General features: G+C 45.0%; 1 protein-coding gene across 1 annotated transcript in view; it reads right to left on the bottom strand.

Moving 5' to 3' along the window:
- KCNH8 (potassium voltage-gated channel subfamily H member 8) overlaps positions 1-22,411 on the bottom strand; it is a 988,350-nt gene that overhangs the window by 628,741 nt on the left and 337,198 nt on the right. The window contains exon 3 of the mRNA XM_029589277.1: positions 6,905-7,036. Coding sequence (XP_029445137.1) covers positions 6,905-7,036 — 132 coding nt within the window. The remainder of the gene's footprint in view (positions 1-6,904; positions 7,037-22,411) is intronic.

Below are 22,411 nucleotides of genomic sequence, written 5' to 3'. Positions count from 1 at the left end.
TTTCTGTATCGTCCCCGGCAGCTCAATCTACTGCCAAAAATATACAGCAGTTCTGGAGAAAGACTAAAGAAATGCTCCAAAAAGCAGGACAAAGAGCAAAGAAAGGCTATGACGCTCACCGAAACAAGGGTCCTGAATTCCAGCCTGGAGATAAAGTTTGGCTTTCTACTAAACATCTGAGACTAAAGCTTCCATCTGCTCGATTTGCTCCACGCTTTGTCAGACCCTTTCCTATTCTCCGACAGTTGGGCTCTCTCACCTATAGTGTGAGACTCCCTCCAGCTATGAGGATTCACAATGCATTCCATGTTTCGCTGCTGAAACCACTTGTTCTTAGCAAGTTTTCCACCAAGATACCTGAACTTACCCCAGTTGATGCAGAAGAAGACATCGAATATAAGGTTGATGCCATCCTTGATGTAAGGAAGAGAGGCAGAGTTTGGGAATACCTCCTGTCATGGGAGGGATACGGACCAGAAGAAAACTCTTGGGTACCTTTGGCTAGTATCATGGACAAAGAGATGCTTTGTCAATTTCAGCGATTGCATCCTCAAAAACCTAGACCAGGTAGGGAAGCTGGAGGGGGCCCTTTGAAGGGGGGTACTGTTAAACATAGAAATGACGACAGAAGAAGACCAAACGGCCCATCCAGTCTGCCCAGCAAGCTTTCACACTTGATTTTTTCTCATACTTATCTGTTACTCTTGGCCCTTAGTAACCTTTCGGTTCTATTTCCCTTCCACCCCCGTCATTAATGTAGAGAGCAGTGAAATCTGCATCTAAGTGAAATATCTAGCTTAATTAGTTAGGGGTAGTAACCACCACAATAAGCAAGCTACTCCCACGCTTATTTGTTTATCTAGCCTGTGCAATTCAGTCCTTGTTGGTTGTCAGAATATAAATCCACTTTTCTTCATTTCCCCCCCTGCCATTGAAGCAGTGAACTGCACTGAATATGTATTTTAAGTAAAGTATCAGGCTTAATTGATTCTGGGTAGTAGCCGCTGTAACAAGCAAGCTACACCCATGCTTATTTGTTTACCCAGACTATGAAATTCAGTCCTTGTTGGTTGCTGTCTGTAATAGTATATGAATCCACTTTTTTTCATTTCCCCCTGCTGTTGAAGCAGAGAGCTATGCTGGATATGCTTTGAAAGTGAAGTATCAAGCTTATTTGGTTTGGGGTAGTAACTGCCATAACAAGCAAGCTACTCCTCGCTTTTTTGTGAATGCAAATCCTTTTTTCCACATTTCCTCTTGCTGTTGAAGCTTAGAGCAATGTTGGAGTCGCATTAACCATGTGTATATTTATTGAATAAGGGTATTATCTCCAGGAAGTAGCCGTCATTCCCGTGAACCACCCTCTCTTCATTCACATCCTCTAGACTTTATGGATCCACAGAGTTTATCCCACGCCCCTTTGAAGTCCTTCACAGTTCTGGTCTTCACCACTTCCTCCGGAAGGGGATTCCAGGCCTCCACCACCCTCTCCATGAAGAAATACTTCCTGACATTGGTTCTGAGTCTTCCTCCCTGGAGCTTCAAATCGTGACCCCTGGTTCTGCTGATTTTTTTCCAATGGAAAAGGTTTGTCGTTATCTTTGGATCATTAAAACCTTTCAAGTATCTGAAAGTCTGTATCATATCACCTCTGTTCCTCCTTTCTCCAGGGTGTATATATTTAGATTATTCAATCTCTCCTCCTAAGTCATTCGATGAAGACCATCCACCTTTTTGGTCGCCCTTCTCTGGACCGCCTCCATCCTGTGTCCCTCCCTTCGCAGATATGGTCTCCAGAACTGAGCACAGTACTCCAGGTGAGGCCTCACCAAGGACCTGTACAAGGGGATAATCACTTCCCTTTTCTTACTTGATATTCCTCTCTCTATACAGCCCAGCATTCTTCTGGCTTTAGCTATCGCCTTGTCACACTGTTTCGCCGACTTCAGATCGTTAGATACTATCACCCCAAGGTCTCTCTCCTGCTCCATGCACATCAGCCCTTCACCCTCCATCAAATACAGTTCTTTCGATTTCCACACCCCATATGCATGACTCTGCACTTCTTGGCATTTAATCTCAGCTGCCATATCTTCGACCACTCTTCCAGCTTCCTTAAATCCCATCTCATTCTCTCCACTCCTTCTGGCGTGTCCACTCTGTTGCAGATCTTAGTGGCATCCGCAAACAGACAAACCTTACCTTCTATCTCGTCCGCTATGTCGCTCACATAGATACTGAACAGGACTGGTCCCAACACCGATCCTTGCGACTTTGACCTCTGTGCCCCACCTTTCTTCCTTCGCTCTCCTCAAGCCTTGAGAAGATGGTTGCTGCCGTGTCTTCTCTTCATGCCGCTCTCTCTGGTGTCCCCAGATAGGCAATGGCAACGGTGTTCGCCATGATTTTCCTGAGGGACTCCTAGGGTGCGCGTGCGCATGCCACCCACGTCTTTATCCACGTCACGGCGGGAACCTGGGGGGCATCCCCTCCGAGTGATGTCATCACATCCTGGTATTTAGACTGCCCTTCATTTGCTAACAAACTGAGTTAGCAAGGATTGGATTGCCTCCGGTCTAAGCTGCTCTGCTGCTTCCCAGCTGCCGCAGGAAGCTCTCTCTGCCCTTCGGGGTATTTCTTCACTAACCTGGGTACCCGCTCCTTGGGGGCCCTTCTGCTCTATTTCAGGTACCTATCTTGGGATACCAGGTACTCGCTCCTCGAGGGCCTGCTCTCCCTAATCTGGTGCCTGCCACTGAACAACTTCTGCCTGCCAGGAACTTCAACAATACAGCTTTCTGCTTCAGTGAGTACTAACCCTTTCAGTCTGTCTCACCTTCAGCTTCAGCACTCTGTGTCTACATCCAGGACCTGTCCCTGCTACGCTACTCTGCCTATCACCTACTCGATTGTGAGACTGGTCTCCTTTGCTGTGGACTCCTGGACTACTTCACTGGGTTACCTTCACTGCTGCCCACTCCCCGGGCAGTACCATTGAGCTGTACAATAAATACAACTTCTCTGTGTCTGTGTGTATAGAGTCTAGCCTAGTACAGCGGTTCCTCATGGGGCTCCTCCCCGTGGGAGTGGCCATCACCGCCCTACCCAAGAATCCACTCCAACACCTCATAACCATAACAGTTAGGTGATAAGTAAATTAATAAATATTAAAATACTAATTGTTACTATGTAGTATGTACCCTTCAAAAAAAATGTAACTGATTGGGGAGGCAAGACTTCCCTTGCGAAAATCCATTTTGACTTTGTCCCATTAAACTGTATCTATCTTATGTTCTGTAATCTCGAGCTGGTTGTCTCTTATCCATCCCTCTGGTGAAGTCACAATTTGGGCCTATTTCTTTAATCTTAGGGTCCACTAATGTAAAAATAAGTCAAAGTAATGCTCACTCTATCAGATCAAAAGTAGCTATCTTTGACCTTATTTACACCTTATTTACATCTCTTGTGCTTTACAGAAATCAAACTTGACATGACAACCATGATCAAATAGTTCTTTCCCAGACTTGCCCACCTGGTTATTAAGTTTGTTTGTATGCAATCTCGCTCTGCAGGTGGAAAGCGGAGCTAGGGCTGGGGATGATAACTTTTATATATTGTAGGTCACTAGGAGTAGAATGTTTTACTATTGAGCGTTTAAGGGATGCTGAATGTTTGCTGATAGAAGTTAGATGTCCTTTTGATTGATCACTGATATTCTTCAAATAAATTTAAAATTTACTCTGAGTTTTCTAGCCTATTGATATAAAGAGATTTGAATATCCATATGGATTCAATTTTGGCTGGCTCCACTTTTGAATGTATGGCTGCTCTATCTTCACAAGGATTTAAGCAGCTTCTCAGTGATCCAATACATGTTAAATAATACACTTTGGAATTTGTATTTTTTCTAGAATTGGTCACTATTATTTGGAGGATTGTATACATTATTACACAATCATTAGTTTGCAGACCATCTTGGCAGAAGTGATCTGACCAACCTCCCCCTGGTATTTCCCTATATTCAATCGATTGATTTTGAATATTGAAAAAACAAAGATTGTGCATCCCAGGGATGGCATGTCATTTCAGTTTACATATCACAGTTTTTCAATCCCCATGAAAACTCAGGCCAAGAATTTAGGAGTGATTGCTGATGCTTCTTTTTCCATGCATCCACACATTTGAGGAGTTGTCTCCATTGCTTTCCTTAAATTAAAGATGTGCACAGGGTGAAATCATTGTTAAAACCAAATGATTTTTGATCTGTGTCGCAAATGTTGATTTTCCTACCACTTGACTGAGCCCTATAAATCTTCTCTCCCCCTCTCTCTCTCTCTCCCCCCCTCCCCCGACCGTGTTCACCAGACTCCACACTGGTGCATGTAAGATATGTGCGTACAGCTGCACACTTGAAGAGTATTTTATAATCTACACACATAAGGCCTGATTTTTAATGGCCCATGTGTGCAAAAAACAAGGGTATGCTCATGGCCGGGCCTTGCGCACACCGTGCACATTTTAAAATGGGCCTGGCCATGCGTGTAACCCCTATTAAGTGCACAAGAGCCGGGCCTTGGCAGAGGGGCAGTCCAGGGGGCGGGGTGGGGCTAGAGGCGCCCGGGATAGCAGCTATTTTCTGCTGTTCCAGGGGATCGCGCGCCGGCAGGGTTCCGGCATGCACAACTTGCTACTGCTCCTTTGGAGGAGCAAAAGGTAATAAAAAAAAAACAATAGGGGTACCTAGGGTAGAGATAGGGGACAGGTAGGATAAGGGAAGGGGAAGGGAGGTAGGGTAAGGGGTAGGGATGTTCCCTCCCAGTCCGTTCCTTAATTGGAATGGACTTAATTGGAACTGGGGAAGCTGGACAATGCGCCGCCGCACAATTTTTGTCTATGTCTGACCCCCTTTGTGCGTGCCGCCCGTGATTTTATAACATGCACACCTTCGTGCACGCATGTTATAAAATCACACATCCATGTGCGTGCGCTGGGTAGAACGTGTACATGGACGTGCATGCATTCTTTTTTAAAATCTATCTCCAAGGTTATAAAATAGCGCATGATTTTGTGTGTGGCGAGATACATGCATTTATGGGTGCATGTATGGTCCTTTTAAAATCTGCCCATTATTTTTTAGTTAATCCCAATTACATTTGAAGCTAAAATCCTTCTATTGATTCTAAATTGTAAATGCAGCCATACATCAACAATGAGATAAGGAGTTATTTTGCAAAGTTGTGAGTTATTCATAACCTACATTAATTCCTGCCCAAGGAAAATCTTGCAACATTAATCCATGCCCTGTTTACAGGATGACTGTAATACAGTTACTCTCTCCTCATGAGTTTATACAATAACAACTACAGTACATAGATTGTAGTATGAGTTAAATACTGCTACATGTATCCAACTAGGTTTAAAATTATGTGATCATATTTTGCCTGCAACTTATCAATTAAATTGGATATCTGCTACTGCTAGGAATAAAAACATGATGGCAGAAAAAGACCATATGGCCAACCCAGTCTGCCCACCTGCCCAATTTATTTAGCTTTATAATTCCCATCACTCCCTTAGAGATCACTTGTATTTATCCCATGCTTTCTTGAATTCAGATACTGTTTTTATCTCTATCACAACTGAGAGGCTGTTCCACCATATTCTCTGTAAAGAAATATATCTGAAGATTACTCCTGAGTCTACCCCCTTTCACTTTCATCCCATATCTCCTCGTTCTAGAGCCTTCTTTCTGTTGAAAGAGACTCTCCTCCTATGCATGGAAACCTCTGAGATATTGAAATTCCTCTATCATATCTCTCCTATCTCACCCTTTCTCTAGGATATACATTTTTGGATCTTTGAGCCTATCCCCATCTACCTTAGAATGAAGACCACACTGACCATTTTAGTAGCCATACTCTGGACTGATTCCATCCTGTTTATATCCTTTTGAAGATGCGGTATCCAGAATTGTACACAATATTCCAAATTAGGGTTGGTAACCTAAAAGAAATTTGTTACTGATTCATTTTCATTCCAGGAGTGGGCCATTTTAGATCCACCCCAGATCGTTTTTTAAAAAAAATTTCTTTCCCTGTTTTGTTATTAAAAAAAAACAAAACAGAACCAATCCCAACCTTTCCCAGCTATTAAAATATTGAGGCCCCCCCACCAGTGGACTCCACCCTGCCCACTCTAGCCCACTCTCCAGGACTCACCAAAAATGTTTGGTGGTCTAGTGGGGGCCCAGGTGCAACCTCCCGCTCCTGGATCAGCAACTGCCATTAGTCAAAATGGCGCCGGCTGCCCTTTGCCCCTATCTTGTGTCAAAGTGTATATAAACCCTGAATTTACTAATTGGATTGGTAAGCTTGGGATTTTGATGTACATATATTATCCTGTAATATATATATATATATATATATATATATATATATATATATATAGCATATATTACCCTGACCATAAAAGCCATAAGAATGTAAACCATGGACTTCAGAGTAATGTTCATAATGCTGGGTCCTATTAAGTAAGCATAACATAGGAGGCATCTTTTTCAGTTAAAATCAGTGCCTCTGGTACCGGTAGAAGTTTGGATGAGGTATGCAGAAAACTCCAAAGAAAAAATTTCTAGTGAGACAGCTAACCTCTTTATTATTTTCACCTCTTTGTTGATAAAAAGTGGAAGTACACATAGGAAGCGGTTTTTCTTTTGAAATTTGAAAAAAAAATGCATTCCATTTTCTGAAAAGCAGGAAAGCAGACTTGACAATTCCTAGTCAATTCTTATTCTATGTGAATCTGTGACCTGGAGTTTCAAATGCGAGAGTTCATTAAAAGCATCTACCTTACTAACCCAACATACATCCTAAAATGAGCAGTATTTATTGTAAACCATACAAACCTTCTTTTTTATCTTCTTGAGCTATCTTTACTTTTGTTTCTGTTATATCCTTGAAAGAGGCCAGAAAAAGTACCACATCTCCTTTCTCATTCTTTATAGGAACAATGTCTAGTAGGCACCAAAATGAAGAACCTAAAAGTACAAAAATAAAGTTAATTTTAAGAACTCCTTTAAGAGACTAAATAAAATCAAATTGAACTCTAAAAGCTATGACTATTATATTGCAACCCAAAAATATCTTATTTGAAAAGTCAATAGTTAGCAATACACAGATGTTCAACTCATGTAAATCTGCTTGCATCATCGGCAGAAGCTTAGTAACGCTGCTTTCTCTGAAACCAAGGCATTAATTTAAATGCAAAATTTATCTGCTGGAATCATTAACAGAGCTTAATGAAGCTGCTTATTTTTTTCAGATCACATGTTTTCCATTGAACTCATTACTGATGCTGACTATTTCTGTTTTAATGGAATATTTCTCAGTGTGCTAACTCTGACATCTGAAGCTTACTGTTTACTCTAAAATATTTTTACTTAGATTAATTATCTAAGTTGTCTCTCTCATCCTCATTCTTGAAGACTTAGATCTAGAGCATAATTTTCACTAATTCAAAGAGTAGAAATAAGAAGGTCTTCTGATGGAGATTTAAATATAGATAGTGAGTGAGATTGGGTTCTAAGTTGTTAAATCTTAACAAGTGCAAACTCATTAAATCCTTACTTGTTATGCAAGAATGGAGGGAATTATTTATTAAAGGTTTGTATTTTCTCCATTGAAAATAATGGGAAGTTTTCATTGATAAATCCAGCACATGTACCACTCACTTAATAAATCAGCATCCATATGTATAGCATGGTTTTTGTTAGACACGGTAGGAATATGACCAGGGCTGCAAGCAATAGAGGAGACCAGAGAATCCAGAGCTTTGCTCACGTGCTGTACCTGGCAGTAATGGACTCTCTGCTGCTGGGGGAAAAGAAGGTGTCAGATTTCTACTGTGGCACTGATAGAGAGGTGCAGTAAATTTGTGTGAAGGGTGGACAGCAGCTCCGTGACATGGATTACCTGTATATCAGCTTATTCAGGAATTAGGCACCAGGTGGCATTCCAACCTTCTGATGAGGTAGAGCTTAGTGGAGCAACAGACACCCATTAACAAATTGTCTGTGGATAATGAGATGAGTGTTGTGGCATAAGGATTGGTTACACATGATGCAGGAGGTACAAGACCTGAAGCCTTTTAAGGATGCCACACAGCATCTAAGTTCTACAACAGTCACCTTGGGCAACGTGATCATCATAATATCCTGAAGGAGAAGTTAGAGGGTTTCTCGCTGGAACAGGGAATAGCCTCAGATGAGTAGATGCTCATGGACTCCTTGCAGATGCAACTGCAAAAATGGCTCAAACCCCTCACCCAACTGGATCCTTACATGCTTTTCACTCTGTATGACCCCTGGGTGAAAGCAAATGTTGCTTACCTGTAACAGGTGTTCCCACAGGACAGCAGGATGTTAGTCCTCACATACGGGTGACATCACAGGATGGAGCCCAATCACGGAACACTTTAGTCAAAGTTTCTAGAACTGCCCAGCATGGCTGCAGGTTTGGTGCCCAGCATGGCACCAAACGTGCAACCAGCAGAGGTCCCTCTTCAGTCTTGTTTAAAGCTGCAGGGAGTGCCGAAAAATAAAATAAGAAAACGTAATGAACCCAACACCGCAGGGGTCGGGCAGGTTTCATGAGGACTAACATCCTGCTGTCCTGTGAGAACACCTGTTACAGGTAAGCAACATTTGCTTTCTCACAGGACAAGCAGGATGGTAGTCCTCACATATGGGTGAGTACTGAGCTGAGCACGTCCGAGAAATGCACCAAATGTACCCAAGATGTGCAATAGTAACAAGGACTGGGGTGGAATTTGGTAGAGGGCATCCTGAACCCTAACGGGCAGGCGGAAGGATGTTGGTACATCAAGTTGTAAAAAAGTTTCGCAAGACAGACTGGCCGAAGATGGAATCATGTCTTCTGGCCTTGTCTATTTTTATTTATTTATTTATTTAACACTTTTATATACCGGCATTCGTAAGACACATCATGTCAGTTCACAAGTAACTTAGAAAGGAAATTACAATGAACGAGGATGGGGGGCTAACAGGGAGATAATTGGATAATATACTAAACTGGATAATATAAGAAGGTACAGGGAGAGAGAGTCAACGAGCAAGGCTACAACTTTGTTGAACGACATGGATTTGGAAATCCATGTTAAGATTAAATATGCATAAACAATGTTCATGAGGCGTGTGTGTGCACTTATAAACTTAGCATATAAACTTATTAACAGTATAAAGGAGGTAAGTGCACTTATGTACAGTTAAATGCAGGGGCAGGGGGAAGAGGAAGGGAACGAGGGGGGGAAGGAGAGGAGGGGGTGGAGGGAACAGGATACATTAAAACAAGGTCATTTCAATGGAAGGTTGCTAAGGGGTGAAAAGGGTGGGGTGGAGGGGAGGTTGCGGGGCGCAGGAGAAAGGTGTGGAGGAGGGAGCAGGAGGGGGAGCTGGGATGGTGAGGGGGAGGTCAGAGGGAGAGGGTATGAGGGCTGAACGGGAGCTGAGAAGGTTCAAAGAGGGACAATGACTAGGATTGAGTGGAGTTGGGGTACGCCTGTTTGAAGAGCCATGTTTTGATTCCTTTTTTGAAATGGCTCAGGGACGGTTCTAAGCGGAGTTTAGCAGGGAGGGAGTTCCAGAGGGTGGGACCCGCAATGGTGAAGGCTCTGTCCCTGGTAGTAGTAAGGTGCCCAATTTTGAGTGAAGGGGTTTGGAGGGTACCGGCGAGGGAGTTTCTAGTGGGACGATTAGTTTGACGGAACTGTGGCATATCATCAAGCCAGGGGGAGTTGTTTTTGTATAATGTATTATGGAGGATGGTAAGTATTTTGTATTGGGAACGGAAGGCAACGGGGAGCCAATGGAGATCTTGTAATATGGGGGTGATATGATCAGTTTTTCTGGTAAGCAATAATGGTAAGCAATAATGGGCTGTACAGGTATGGAGAGAACTCCAGGTAGCAGCCCTGCAAATGACAGGAAGTGGCACCGAGCATAGGTGCGCTACTGAAGTCGCCATGGCCCTCACAGAGTGTGCTTTCACACGGTCTTGAAGCGGAATGCCTGCTTGCTGATAGCAAAAGGATATGCAGTCCGCTAACCAGGAGGAGAGAGTCTGCTTACCCACAGGCTGCCCCAATTTGATGGAATGGAAAGAGACAAATAATTGAGTACATTTCCTGTGGGCAGCTATATGGTCTAGATAGAAGGCTTGAGCCCGTTTGCAGTCAAGGGTATGCAGAGCCTGTTCTCCTGGGTCGAGTGAGGCCTGGGAAAGAAGGTAGGTAGTATAATGGATTGATTAATGTGAAACTCCGATACTACCTTAGCTAAGAACTTAAGGTGAGTGCGGAGTACTGCTCGGTCCTGCAGAAGTTTAGTGTAAGCGGATAGGTAACTAGGGCCTGTAACTCACTAATTCTGCGAGCAGATGTGATTGCGAGGAGAAAAATCACTTTCCATGTGAGATAGTGAAGATCACAGGATTGGAGAGGTGCGAATGGTGGTTTCATGTGCCGACCTAAAACCAGATTGAGGTCCCAAGAAGAGGCTGGAGGGCACAATGGAGGCTTGAGGTGAAGCAAGCCTTTCAGAAAACGTGTTACGAGGGGTTGTACTGAAATAGGAACATCCCCAACACCTTTATGGAAGGCGGCCACCGCACTGACATGCATTCTGATGGAGGTAGTTTTTAGACCTGATTTTGGCAAGTGCCAGAGATAGTCTAGAAACTTTCTTGGTGGAACAGGTAAAGGGATCAAGGGATTGAGAAGAACACCATGACTTAAAGCTGTTCCATTAGTAAAGGTAAGACTTTCTCGTGGAAGGCTTCCGTGAAGCAATCAGGATACGGGAAACTGGCTCCAAAAGGTTAAGTGGCTGAAGAATTAACCTTTCAACATCCAGGCCGTCAGGGACAAAGCTTGAAGATTGGGGTGCGTAGGCACCCGCCATTCTGAGTGATCAGAAGCGGGTCCATTCCCAAGGGAATGTGCCTGCGAATGGAGAGGTCCTGAAGTATTGGATACCACACTTGGCGAGGCCAGTGAGGTGCTATCAGGATCATGCATCCTTTTGTCCTGACATAACTTCATGAGAGTCTTCGAGAGAAGTGGAAGTGGAGGGAATGCATATAGGAGACCGGTTGCCCATGAAAGGGAGAACGCATCTCTTGGCTGTGAGTGTTGGCTGCGAGTGAGAGAGCAGAAGTTCTCTACCTTGTGGTTTTGAGATGACACAAAGAGGTCTATGCATGGATGACCCCAACGTTAGAATATTGCGTCTGCTACTGAGGGGTTGAGGGACCACTCATGCGGATGGAAAGAGCGACTTAGGTTGTCTGCCAACACATTGTCCACTCCCGGCAAATAGGTGGCCCTGATGTACATCGAGTGGGAGAGGGCCTCTGCCCATATCTGCGCAGCTTCCTGACACAGTAGGAAGGAGCCCATCCCTTCCTGTTTGTTGATGTATCACATGGCCACCTGATTGTCCGTCTGAATCAGGATGACCTGATTGGAAAGGCGATCCTGAAATACCCTGAGAGCATATCTGATTGCTCGAAGCTCAAGGAAATTGATTTGGTGTTTGACTTCCTCTGGAGACCAAGTTCCTTGTGTTTGCATATCGGCCACATGTGCTCCCCAGCTGAGGTTGGAAGTATTGGTGGTGAGAATTATTTGAGGGTCTGGAGCCTGGAAGGGCAGGCCTTGGAGGAGATTGATCTGATTTTTCCATCAGACTAGAGACTGACGGAATGAGTCGGTGATGTGGACAGTGGTTGACAGAGGTTGGACGGACTGAGTCCATTGTGACCTTAGAGTCCACTGTATGACTCTCATGGCCAAGCGAGCCATTGAGGTAACCTGTACTGAGGAAGCCATGTGTCCCAGTAGGATGAGGAAGTGGCATGCAGTTGTGCATTGCTGAGACTGTAGCTAGTGTGCAAGGGAGATGAGAGTGAAAGCTCGCTGTTGAGGCCTGCAAGGTGTCCAAGTCCAAGTCCAAGGTGTCCAAGGTGTCCAAGTCTGCCCCAATGAATGATAAAGTTTGAGATGGGACTAAGCAAGATTTTGCATAGTTGACGAGAAATCCTAGCGAAATCAGAGTGTGTAAAGTAGGATGTAGGGATGACAGAGCAGCTTGCTGAGTGGGAGCCCTGATCAACCAATCGTCTAGATAGGGGTAGACGTGAACACCTTGAGTCCTGAGCAAGGCTGCTACTACTACGAGGCACTTGGTGAAGACTCGTGGTGCAGATGCCAGGCTGAATGGGAACATTCGGTATTGATAGTGCTTGGGGCCTACTAGAAATCTCAGGAACCTGCGATGAGATGGATTTATCACAATGTGCGTGTACGCATCTTGGAGATTGAGAGAGCAGAGCCAGTCTTTTCTTTGCAGAAGAAGAAGGAGGGAACCCAAGGTTACAATCTTGAACTTTTCTCGTTCGAGGTACTTGTTGAGGGCACGTAGGTCCAGAATTGGACGAACGCCTCCTGATATTTTGGGGATTAGAAAGTACCAGAAACAGAATCCTAGGCCTTGTTGAGAGTAAGGTACTGGTTCTATTGCTCTGGACTGGAGGAGGAGGGAGACATCCTGTTCCAAGAGTAGTGAGTGGTCGGATGTTCTCCACGCCAGTAAAGGTGGGGAGGCCGGTGAAATGGAGAGAAAGTTCAGGTGATAACCTTGAGAGATTATGATAAGGACCCACTGGTCTGAGGTGATTGTGTGCCATCTGTTACTGAAATGGCAAAATTGACCTCCCACTGGTATCTGAGGCAGTGGAGAGTGGCTGCTGCTCTCTATGCAGGAGTCAAAAACCGGAAGCAGGGCCCAGCTGAGGAGCTGCTTGCGGCTTTTGTTTATGAGGTTGACGAGACTGGGCCTTTTGGAAAGGTCTCATGGAACAAGTCCTAGACTGTGGTGGATAGGACTTCTTTGGACAGAAGAATGACTTTTTAATATCCTTCCTGAAAGGCTGTTTGGAGGAAGGGTGAAGGGTCTCATGATGGTCCTTGAGTTCCACCACTGTCCGCTGAATCTGTTCCCCAAACAGATTGTCTCCTATGCAGGGCAGATCAGATAATCTGCCTTGTACTTTAGGGTGCAAGTCAGAAGACTTAAGCCAAGCCCATCTTCTTGCAGAAATAGCAGCTGCAGATACCCTGGAAGCGGTGTTGAAGATATCAAAAGAGGATCTTATTTCATGCTTCCCTGCCTCAAAACCCTTGAGTACTAGGGTTAGAAGTTGTTCCTGGAATTGCTGAGGCAGGAACTCTGCAAAGTCCTGTATCTGCTTGAATAAGACCCTTTTGTAATGGGTAGGAGGTGATCCGAGAGATAAGCATCGATCCCTGGAAGACATGCCGGCCAATGGCATCCAGGAATTTCTGTTCCTTACCTGGGGGAAAGGAAGAGTGGGGTTTTGATCTTTTTGCCCTCTGTTGGACAGATTCTACCACCACAGATTGATGATACAGCTGAGGTTTCTGGAATCCTGGGGCTGACTGGACCAAATAAGTGGTATCAGCTTTTCTGTTGACTGGAGTGACAGAACCAGGGCTCCAAAAGAACCTGCTGAATAGGGATGGAGGTTATTTCCTTGGGAGCATCCAGGAATTGTAACAGCTCCATCATTTGATGCCTGCCATCTTGTTCAGTCTGCAATTGGAAGGGAACCAATTCAGACATTTCCTTCACAAAATTTATGAAGGATAGGTCCTCTGGAGGCGAAAGCTTCCTGCTTTCAGTAGGAGAAGGCGGCGATGGCAAGTCATCAGTGTCTTGAGAAGAATCGTCGGTCCAGGTGTCATAGGGATCAGGACCTGCCCCTCTAGGAGCCTGAGAAGGACGGGACGATGGTATTCCTGAAGGTCCCGGTCTAGGTTCCGAAGGCATCGAGGGAAGTGCTGGGGACACCGATGAAGGCATCGAGGGCACCAGTGCAGGCATCGAGGGCATCGATAGATTTATTTATTTATTTATAACTTTTTTATACTGAAGTTTAGATGGATTGGTGGCGGGAATGGGCGCATCGGCATCGATGGTTGAAGCATCGGAAGAACTCCCGATGGATGAATGCGGAACGGTGTTTCCTCTCCCGATGACAGGGTAAGCGGGGAAGGCACCGGAGCCAATGGTGACCCAGGATCCATCGGTGGAAAAGCGGCTATAAGCGCTTCCATCTTCGAGAGCAGCGGTGCCAGTGCTGCTGGAATCGTATCGGTGGTCGGTCCCACAGTCGGCACCGGTTTCGGTGGTAGATAAACTTGAAGTCTGTGCATCGCCTTATCGATGGCCTCCTGAACCATCCAGTCCAGTTCTTCACGGAGACCTGGAGCAAGCAGCCCCGGCTCCAGAAGGGAAGAAGGAGGCAGAGGCATAGCCGGAGGGACCACCGTTAAAGGTGGAGTCATGGCTCCCGATACCCGTTCGGGTGAGGGTTGCCTCGTTGACCCGGTTGCAGAAAGGGTTGGTGTCTTTCCTGGACGGGGTTTCTTCGATGGCGGCTTGGACGATGGCAAGGTCGAAGATTCTCCTCCCTCGATGGTCCGAGACTTACGGTGTCGATGCCGATGTTTCTCTCTACGATCCCCTCTGTCCTGAGGGGGAGTAGAGGTAGTTGAAGGCTGAGAAGTCGTTGACGCCAGACAGTCACCAGCCGGTGGCTGATACCTGCGCAAAGTGGATGGTGCCGGTTCAGACGACGTTGATGCAATTGATGGCGTCAGAGTTTGAGAATGGAAGACAAGTTCAATTTTCTCCATTCTGGTCTTGCAACGTTTTGGTGTCATTAAGGCACATTTGGTGCAAGTCAGGACATCATGCTCGCACCCGAGACACATTACACAGACTTTATACGGGTCTGTAATGGACATGGTACAAATACAGTCTGGGCACCGATGGAACCCCAATGCTATGGCCTTTGAAATATGTAGCCGCGGTATGGTAGACTGCCATTAGGCCACGAGGGCCAAACTCGACGGGAATCGATCGAAACCGGGTAAAAAACTTCCCGGAGTACTGCGGAGTCAAAAATTCAAAGGAGGGACCCCTGTGGGGTTTGAAAGTTTTTAGTAATTACGTGAGGAAAATTCCTGTCAGGAATCTCTGTGGAGCTCCTTAATCCGCGTGGCTACTGCTGCACGGAAAAAAGAAGACTATCAGAGACCCCTGCTAGCTGCAGGTTTGGTGCCATGCTGGGCATGCCCAGTAGGTGCCAGTCAAAGTTCTAGAAACTTTGACAAAAGTGTTCCGTGATTGGGCTCCATCCTGTGATGTCACCCATATGTGAGGACTACCATCCTGCTTGTCCTGTGAGAAAGGGAGTATCATTCTTCAATCTGGCACTCTGGTATAAACTGCTAGCTAAAGTGCAAGAATGAGAGTTCCAGAGGCAATGGGACTGTGAGGGTATACCAGAGGAAAGAGGGTGCTCCATATATAGTACTGCCAGCATCAGAAGCACCTCTGAATACTACCACTTACTTCTACTACAAAATCACGGGCTCTCCAGCCACTGGCTATAGCTACAGTTGTTGGGGGTAATTTTAAAAGTAGACTTGTGTGTATAAGTCCACTTTGAAAACTGGAGTAATTTATACACATTTGTACTGCCTAATTTAGATGTTTGGTTTTTTTTTTTTTTTTATAAAAATTACCCCCTAAAAGACATTGATAAGGGTATTCAAGTAACCTACCTTTTCACCTCTAAAATCTGAGTTTCCAAATGTTTTCTATTTTTGTTAAAACTTCTGATTTCATTATTATTTTAATTTACCAGACCATGAGAATGGTTTCGAATCTGTAAACATGTATGTTTTCAAATTTCAAAGTGTAAAATTTAACTGAAACTTTACAGGCATATGAATTTGTGATCATTACAAGAAACAAGAAAATAGTTTTCAAGACTAGGCATTTCTTAAAATATTAAATACCTTTATTTAGAATAATATGAAAAAAAATGTGAAAACTATCATCTTTCCCTGTTGAATTTTGATAATAAAAGTTATGTCATATATCTTTTTCAACAATAATAATAATAGGGCATTTAAATAGATATTTTTCCTGGCATGTTTTAAAATTAAAATAAACTCACATAAATGCCCAGAAAATCTGGCTTATACATTATCAGTTTATTACTTTATTTATGGATTTGTTGGCTGTTATTCTTTTTTTAAATTTGGAGAAATGACAAGTACAAAGCATGACATTATAGAATAGATAGCTTTGATTCAATCCACGTGGATTTCTTTTTAGAAGGTACCAAATTTGCCCCACTGTCACCTGAAAATCACTCACAAATTTTGAAATTGGAAAAGTCAGATGTCCACCTCCTCCCCCCAAGGAATTATCTCTATACAAAGTTTAGTAGATCAAGGTCCATCTATTTTAAACTTATAAGAGTGTGTGTTGAGGGTGGAAGAAGCGAGGGAGGGAACAGAAAAAAAGCATGCATTCCTTATGAGAAAATTACTAACTTTGTACCCTTCTGCACTTTCCCAAATCATTTGCTACCTTTGAAGAGTAGAAAAGTCATATATCCCTCTATGGATCTAACTTGATTCAAAGTTTGGTACAGCTAGATCTAGCAGGTCCAAAGTTATAAAGAGGGGAAGGAGGAGAGTACATACATATAAACACAAATTGGAACACATACAGATATACAATCTGATAAGCTTCTCTATTCTATTGAATTGAGGTTAAAAAAACAATACTGTGGAACTGAGGTTTTCAGAAATCTTGGGTTTCATACACATTCACTGTAACTCATGCCTTCTTGAAAATATGCATTAAAGTTTCATAAAAACAAAAGAAGAGCCATGCTGGCTCAGACCAAGGTCCACTGAGCCCAGCATCCTATATCTGACAGTAGCCAGTCTGGGTCACAAATACCCGGCAGATCCCCAATAGTTAATCTAATTCTTGTATCTCACTCCCAGGAATATGCACTAGCTTTCCCAAATCTACCTGGCTAATAATTATTTATGGAATTTTCTTTCTGGAATTTTTCAAATCTTCTTTTCAACCCCACTATGGGCCTCATTTTCCAGAGGGATCGCATGCGATAAGGGACGTTTCACACGTGAAAAGTCCCTTATCGCGTGCGATACCAAAATGGGGGCGGAGTCGGTCCCGGAAGAGGAGGAGTCGGGGCATCACCGGGGCCGACTCCACGAAGACGCCGCGGACGACGAAAAGGTAAGGCCCTTTTCGCGTCTGAGTTCGCGCCCAATAGCTACACCTTCTATGGTGGCGCTATTGGGTGCGAAACCGGCAGCGATTGCACCGCGATGGTGCGATCGCTGCTGACTAGCGCAGGCCCGCCCCCCGTTTTCAGCCCCCCACCCCTCATTCCCTAAAGTATCGCAGGCCTGCGATACTTTAGAAAATGAGGCCCTATGTAAGTTGTCTTGATCATATCCTCAAGCAACAGATTCCATAATATAATTGTGTGCTGAGTGAAAAAAATGCTTGCTACAATTTCTTTTAAATCTACCGGTTGCTAATTTCATGGAGTATCCCCTAGGCCTAGTATTTTTTTGAAAAGGTAAAAAGCCATTCCCTATTTTACTCTCCCACTGCACTCATGATTTTATAAATCTCAAACATATCCCCTCTCAGTCATCTCCTTTCCAAGATAAAGAACTCTAATCTGTTTAGCCTTTTGCCATGAAAGAACTTTTCCTATCTCTTTTGTCATTTTTGTCACTTCTCTGTAACTTTTCTATGTCCTGTATAATCTTTTTTTAGATGAGGTGGCCAGAACTGCACACAGTACTCAAGGTGTGGTCACATCATGGATCTATATAAGGATATTATGATGTTTTCATTGTGTTCTCTCTGTTTCTTTCTAAATAATTACTAACATTCTATTTGCCTTTTTGACTGCCACCGGACACAGGCAAAGATTTCAAGGTACTGTCTACAAGGACTCTGAGGTCCTTTTCCTGGGTGGTGACTCCTAACACAAAACCCAACTTTGTGCACCTGTAGTTGGGATTATTTTTCCCTACAAGTATTACTTTGCCCTTGTCCACATTAAATTGCATCTGCCATTTAGATGCCCAGTCTCCTAGTTATGGAAAGAGGGTGAAAGGGGATAGACTCAGGAGTAATCTTTGGAAATATTTCTTTAAAAAGAAGATAGTAGATGCATGGTACAGCCTCCCGTTGGAGGTGGCGGACAAAAACAGAATCTGAATTCAAGAAGGCATAGAATAAACACAGAGAATCTCTGAGAGAATGATAGAAATTGTAAAACTGAATTAGTTTGATAGATGGACAGACTAGATAGGCTGTATGGTCTATTGCTGCTGTCATGTTTCTATGTTTTTAGTCTCTCAAGGTCTTTCTCCAGTTAGCAAATGTTGCTTACCTGTAACAGGTGTTCTCACAGGACAGCAGGATGTTAGTCCTCACATATGGCTGACATCACAGGATGGAGCCCAATCACGGAAAACTTCTGTCAAAGTTTGCAGAACTTTGACTGGCCCCTACTGGGCATGTCCAGCATGGCACTAACCCTGCAGCCAGCAGGGGTCCCCCTTCAGTCTTATTTAAAAGCTACAGGCAGTGCCGAAAAATAAAATAAGAAAACGTTATGAACCCAACACCGTGGGGCAGCAGGCGGGTTTCGTGAGGACTGACATCCTGCTGTCCTGTGAGAACACCTGTTACAGGTAAGCAACATTTGCTTTCTCACAGGACAAGCAGGATGGTAGTCCTCATATATGGGTGAGTACTGAGCTGAGGATGTCCGAACATGCACCAAATGTACCCAAAGGCATGCAACAGGCACAACAACTGGGGTGGAATTTGGTAGAGGGCATCCTGAACCCCACCGGGCAGGCGGAAGGGTGATGGTACGTCACGTTGTAAATAGGTTACGGACTGGCTGAAGATGGAATCTTGTCTTCCGGCTTTGTCCAAGCAATAGTGGGCTGCAAAGGTGTGGAGAGAACTCCAGGTGGCAGCCTTGCAAATGTCAGGAAGCGGCACCGATCTTAGGTGTGCTACAGAACTTGCCATGGCCCTCATAGAGTGTGCTTTGGAGATGTGAATCGGAACCGGAATTGGTTCGGATTCTGGTTCCGATTCACATGTGGGGTTTTTTCCATCGGGCCCGATCGCGGTTTTGTTTATCGGCTGCGCCCTAGCCGATAAACAAAAAACCCACCCCGACCCTTTAAAACTAATCCCTTTGCTTCCCCAACCCTACCGACCCCCCAAAAAACATTTTACTGGTACCTGATGGTCCGGTGGGGGTCCCGGGAGCGATCTCCCGCTCTTGGGCCATCGGCTGCCACTAATCAAAATGGCGCCGATGGCCTTTGCCCTTACCATTTGACAGGGTATCTGTGCCATTGGCCGGCCCCTGTCACATGGTAAGGGCAAAGGGCCATCGGCGCCATTTTGATTAGTGGCAGCCGAAGGCCCGGGAATGGGAGATCACTCCCGGGACCCCCACTGGACCACCAGGTACCTGTAAAATATTTTTTTGGGGGGTCGGGAGGGTTGGGGAAGCAAAGGGATTAGTTTTAAAGGGTTGAGGTGGGTTTAGGGGTTATTTTTGTGTGCCGTTTTTCCCGCCCTCCCCCAAAACAATAAGAGAACCCCCACAATCAATATCGTGGGGTTTTCCTTTCGTTTTGGGGGAGCCCCCGATTTCTGATGATTTTGAAAATATCGATGATATTTTCAATCGTCCGAAGCCCGATTCACATCCCTAGTGTGCTTTAACACGGTCTTGAAATGGAATGCCTGCTTGCTGATAGCAAAAGGATATGCAGTCCGCCAACCAGGAGGAGAGAGTCTGCCTATCCAAAGGCTTCCCTAACTTGTTAGGGTGGAAAGAGTCAAACAATTGAGTACTTTCCCTGTGGGCAGCTTTACGGTCTAGGTAGAATGCTAGAGCCTGTTTATAGTCAAGGGTATGCAGAGTCTGTTCTCCTGGATTGGAATGGGGCTTGGGAAAGAAGGTAGGTAGTATAATGGATTGATTAAAGTGAAACTTCAATACTACCTTAGGCAAGAACTTAGGGTGAGTGCGGAGTACCGCCCGGTCCTGCAGAAGTTTAGTATAAGGCGGATAGTTAACTAGGGCCTGTAATTCACTAACTCTGCGAGCTGAAGTGATTGCCAGAAGGAAAATCACTTTCCATGTGAGATAGCGAAGATCTCAGGAGTGAAGAAGATCGAATGGTGATTTCATGAGTCGACCCAAAACCAGGTTGAGGTCCCAAGAAGGGGCCGGAGGACGCAGTGGAGGCTTGAGGTGAAGCAAGCCTTTCAGAAAACGTGTTACAAGGGGTTGTACTGATATAGGAACATCCCCGATACCTTTATGGAAGGTGGCTACCGCACTGACATGCATTCTGATGGAAGAAGTCTTTAGACCTAACTCTGATAAATGCCAGAGATAGTCCAAAAACTTCATGATTGGACATGAAAAGCGGTCAAAGGACTGAGAAGAGCACCATGACGTGAACCTTTTCCATTTGTAAGAGTAAGCTTTTCTCGTGGATGGCTTCCGTGAAGCAATCAAGACATGGAAACTGGTTCAGAAAGGTTAAGTGGTTGAAGGATAAACATTTCAATATCCATGCCATCAGGGACAAGGCGTGAAGGTTGGGATGGCAGAGGCACCCGTCGTTTTGAGTGATCAGAAGCGGGTCCTTTCCAAAGGGAATGCGCCTGCAAATGGAGAGATCCTGCAGTATTGGAAACCACACTTGGTGTGGCCAGTGAGGTGCTATCAGGATCATGGTTCATGAGAGTCCTCGAGAGAAGAGGAAGTGGAGGAAGTGCATTGAGTAGACTGGTTGCCCACGAGAGAGAGAATGTGTCTCTGGGCTGAGAGTGTTTGCTGTGAATGAAAGAGCAGAATTTCTCTACCTTGCAGTTTTGAGGAGACGCAAGGAGGTCTATCTGAGGATATCCCCATTGTTGGAAGATGGAGTTCGACACCGAGGGGTTGAGAGACCACTCGTGCGGTTGAAAGATGCGACTCATATTGTCTGCCAACACATTGTCCACTCCCGGCAAGTAGGTGGCCCTGAGGTACATCGAATGGGAGAGAGCTTTCGCCCAAATCTGTGCAGCTTCCTGACACAGAAGGAAGGAGCCTGTGCCTCCCTGTTTGTTGATGTACCACATGGCCACCTGGTTGTCCATCTGGATCAGGATAACTTGATTTGAGAGGTAATCCTGAAATGCCCTGAGAGCATATCTGATTGCTCGAAGCTCCAGGAAATTTATTTGGTGTTTGGCTTCCTCTGGAGACCAAGAGCCTTGTGTCTGCAGATTGGCCACATGGGCTCCCCATCTGAGGTTGGTAGCATCGGTGGTGAGAGTAAATTGAGGGTCTGGGGGCTGAAAGGGCAAGCTTTGGAGGAGATTAATCTGATTTTTCCACCAGGCAAGAGACTGATGGAGTGTGTCAGTTACGTGGACAACGGTCGATAGTGGCTGAATGCTTTGAGTCCATTGAGACCTTAGAGTCCACTGCATGACTCTCATGGCCAAATGGGCCATTGGTGTTACCTGAACTGAGGAAGCCATGTGTCCCAGGAGGATGAGAAAGTGGCATGCAGTCGCGGAGTGCTGAGACTGCAGCAGGCGTGCAAGAGACACGAGAGTGATAGCTCACTGTCGAGGCAGAAAAGCCTTTGCCTGCAAGGTGTCCAAGTCTGCCCCAATGAATGACAAGGTTTGAGATGGGACTAAGTAGGATTTGTCATAGTTGATGAGAAATCCTGATGAAATTAGAGTGTGTAAGGTTATATTGAGGGACGAAAGAGCAGCTTGCTGAGTGGGAGCCCTGATTAACCAGTCATCTAGATAGGGGTAGATGTGAACACCTTGGGTCCTGAGGAAGGCTGCAACTACTACGAGGCATTTTGTGAAGACTCGAGGTGCAGACACTAGGCCGAATGAAAGCACTCGGTATTGATAGTGCTTGGGGCCTATTAGAAACCTCAGGTATTTGCGATGAGATGGAGTTATCGCAATATGAGTGTATGCGTCCTGGAGTTCCAGAGAGGAGAGCCAGTCTCCTCTTTGTAGAAGAGGAATAAGCGAGCCTAAAGTTACCATCTTGAACTTCTCTCACTGGAGGTACTTGTTGAGGGCACGTAGGTCCAGAATTGGTGACGCCTCCTGATTTTTGGGGGATTAGAAAGTACTGGGAATAGAACCCTGGGCCGTGCTGAGAGTAGGGTACGGGTTCTATTGCCTTGGACTGGAGAAGGAGGGAGACCTCTTGATCCAGAAGGATGGAGTGATCGGATGTTCTCCACATCAGTAGAGGTGGGGAGTCCGGTGGCACGGAGAGAAAGTTCAGATGGTAACCCTGAGCAATTATTGCCAGTACCCATTGGTCTG

This window comes from Rhinatrema bivittatum, chromosome 2 (assembly GCF_901001135.1).
Source record: "Rhinatrema bivittatum chromosome 2, aRhiBiv1.1, whole genome shotgun sequence".
Taxonomy (NCBI): Eukaryota; Metazoa; Chordata; class Amphibia; order Gymnophiona; family Rhinatrematidae; genus Rhinatrema; species Rhinatrema bivittatum.
The sequence above is the reverse complement of the archived record's forward strand: the minus strand, read 5'-3'. Positions and strand labels throughout refer to the sequence as shown.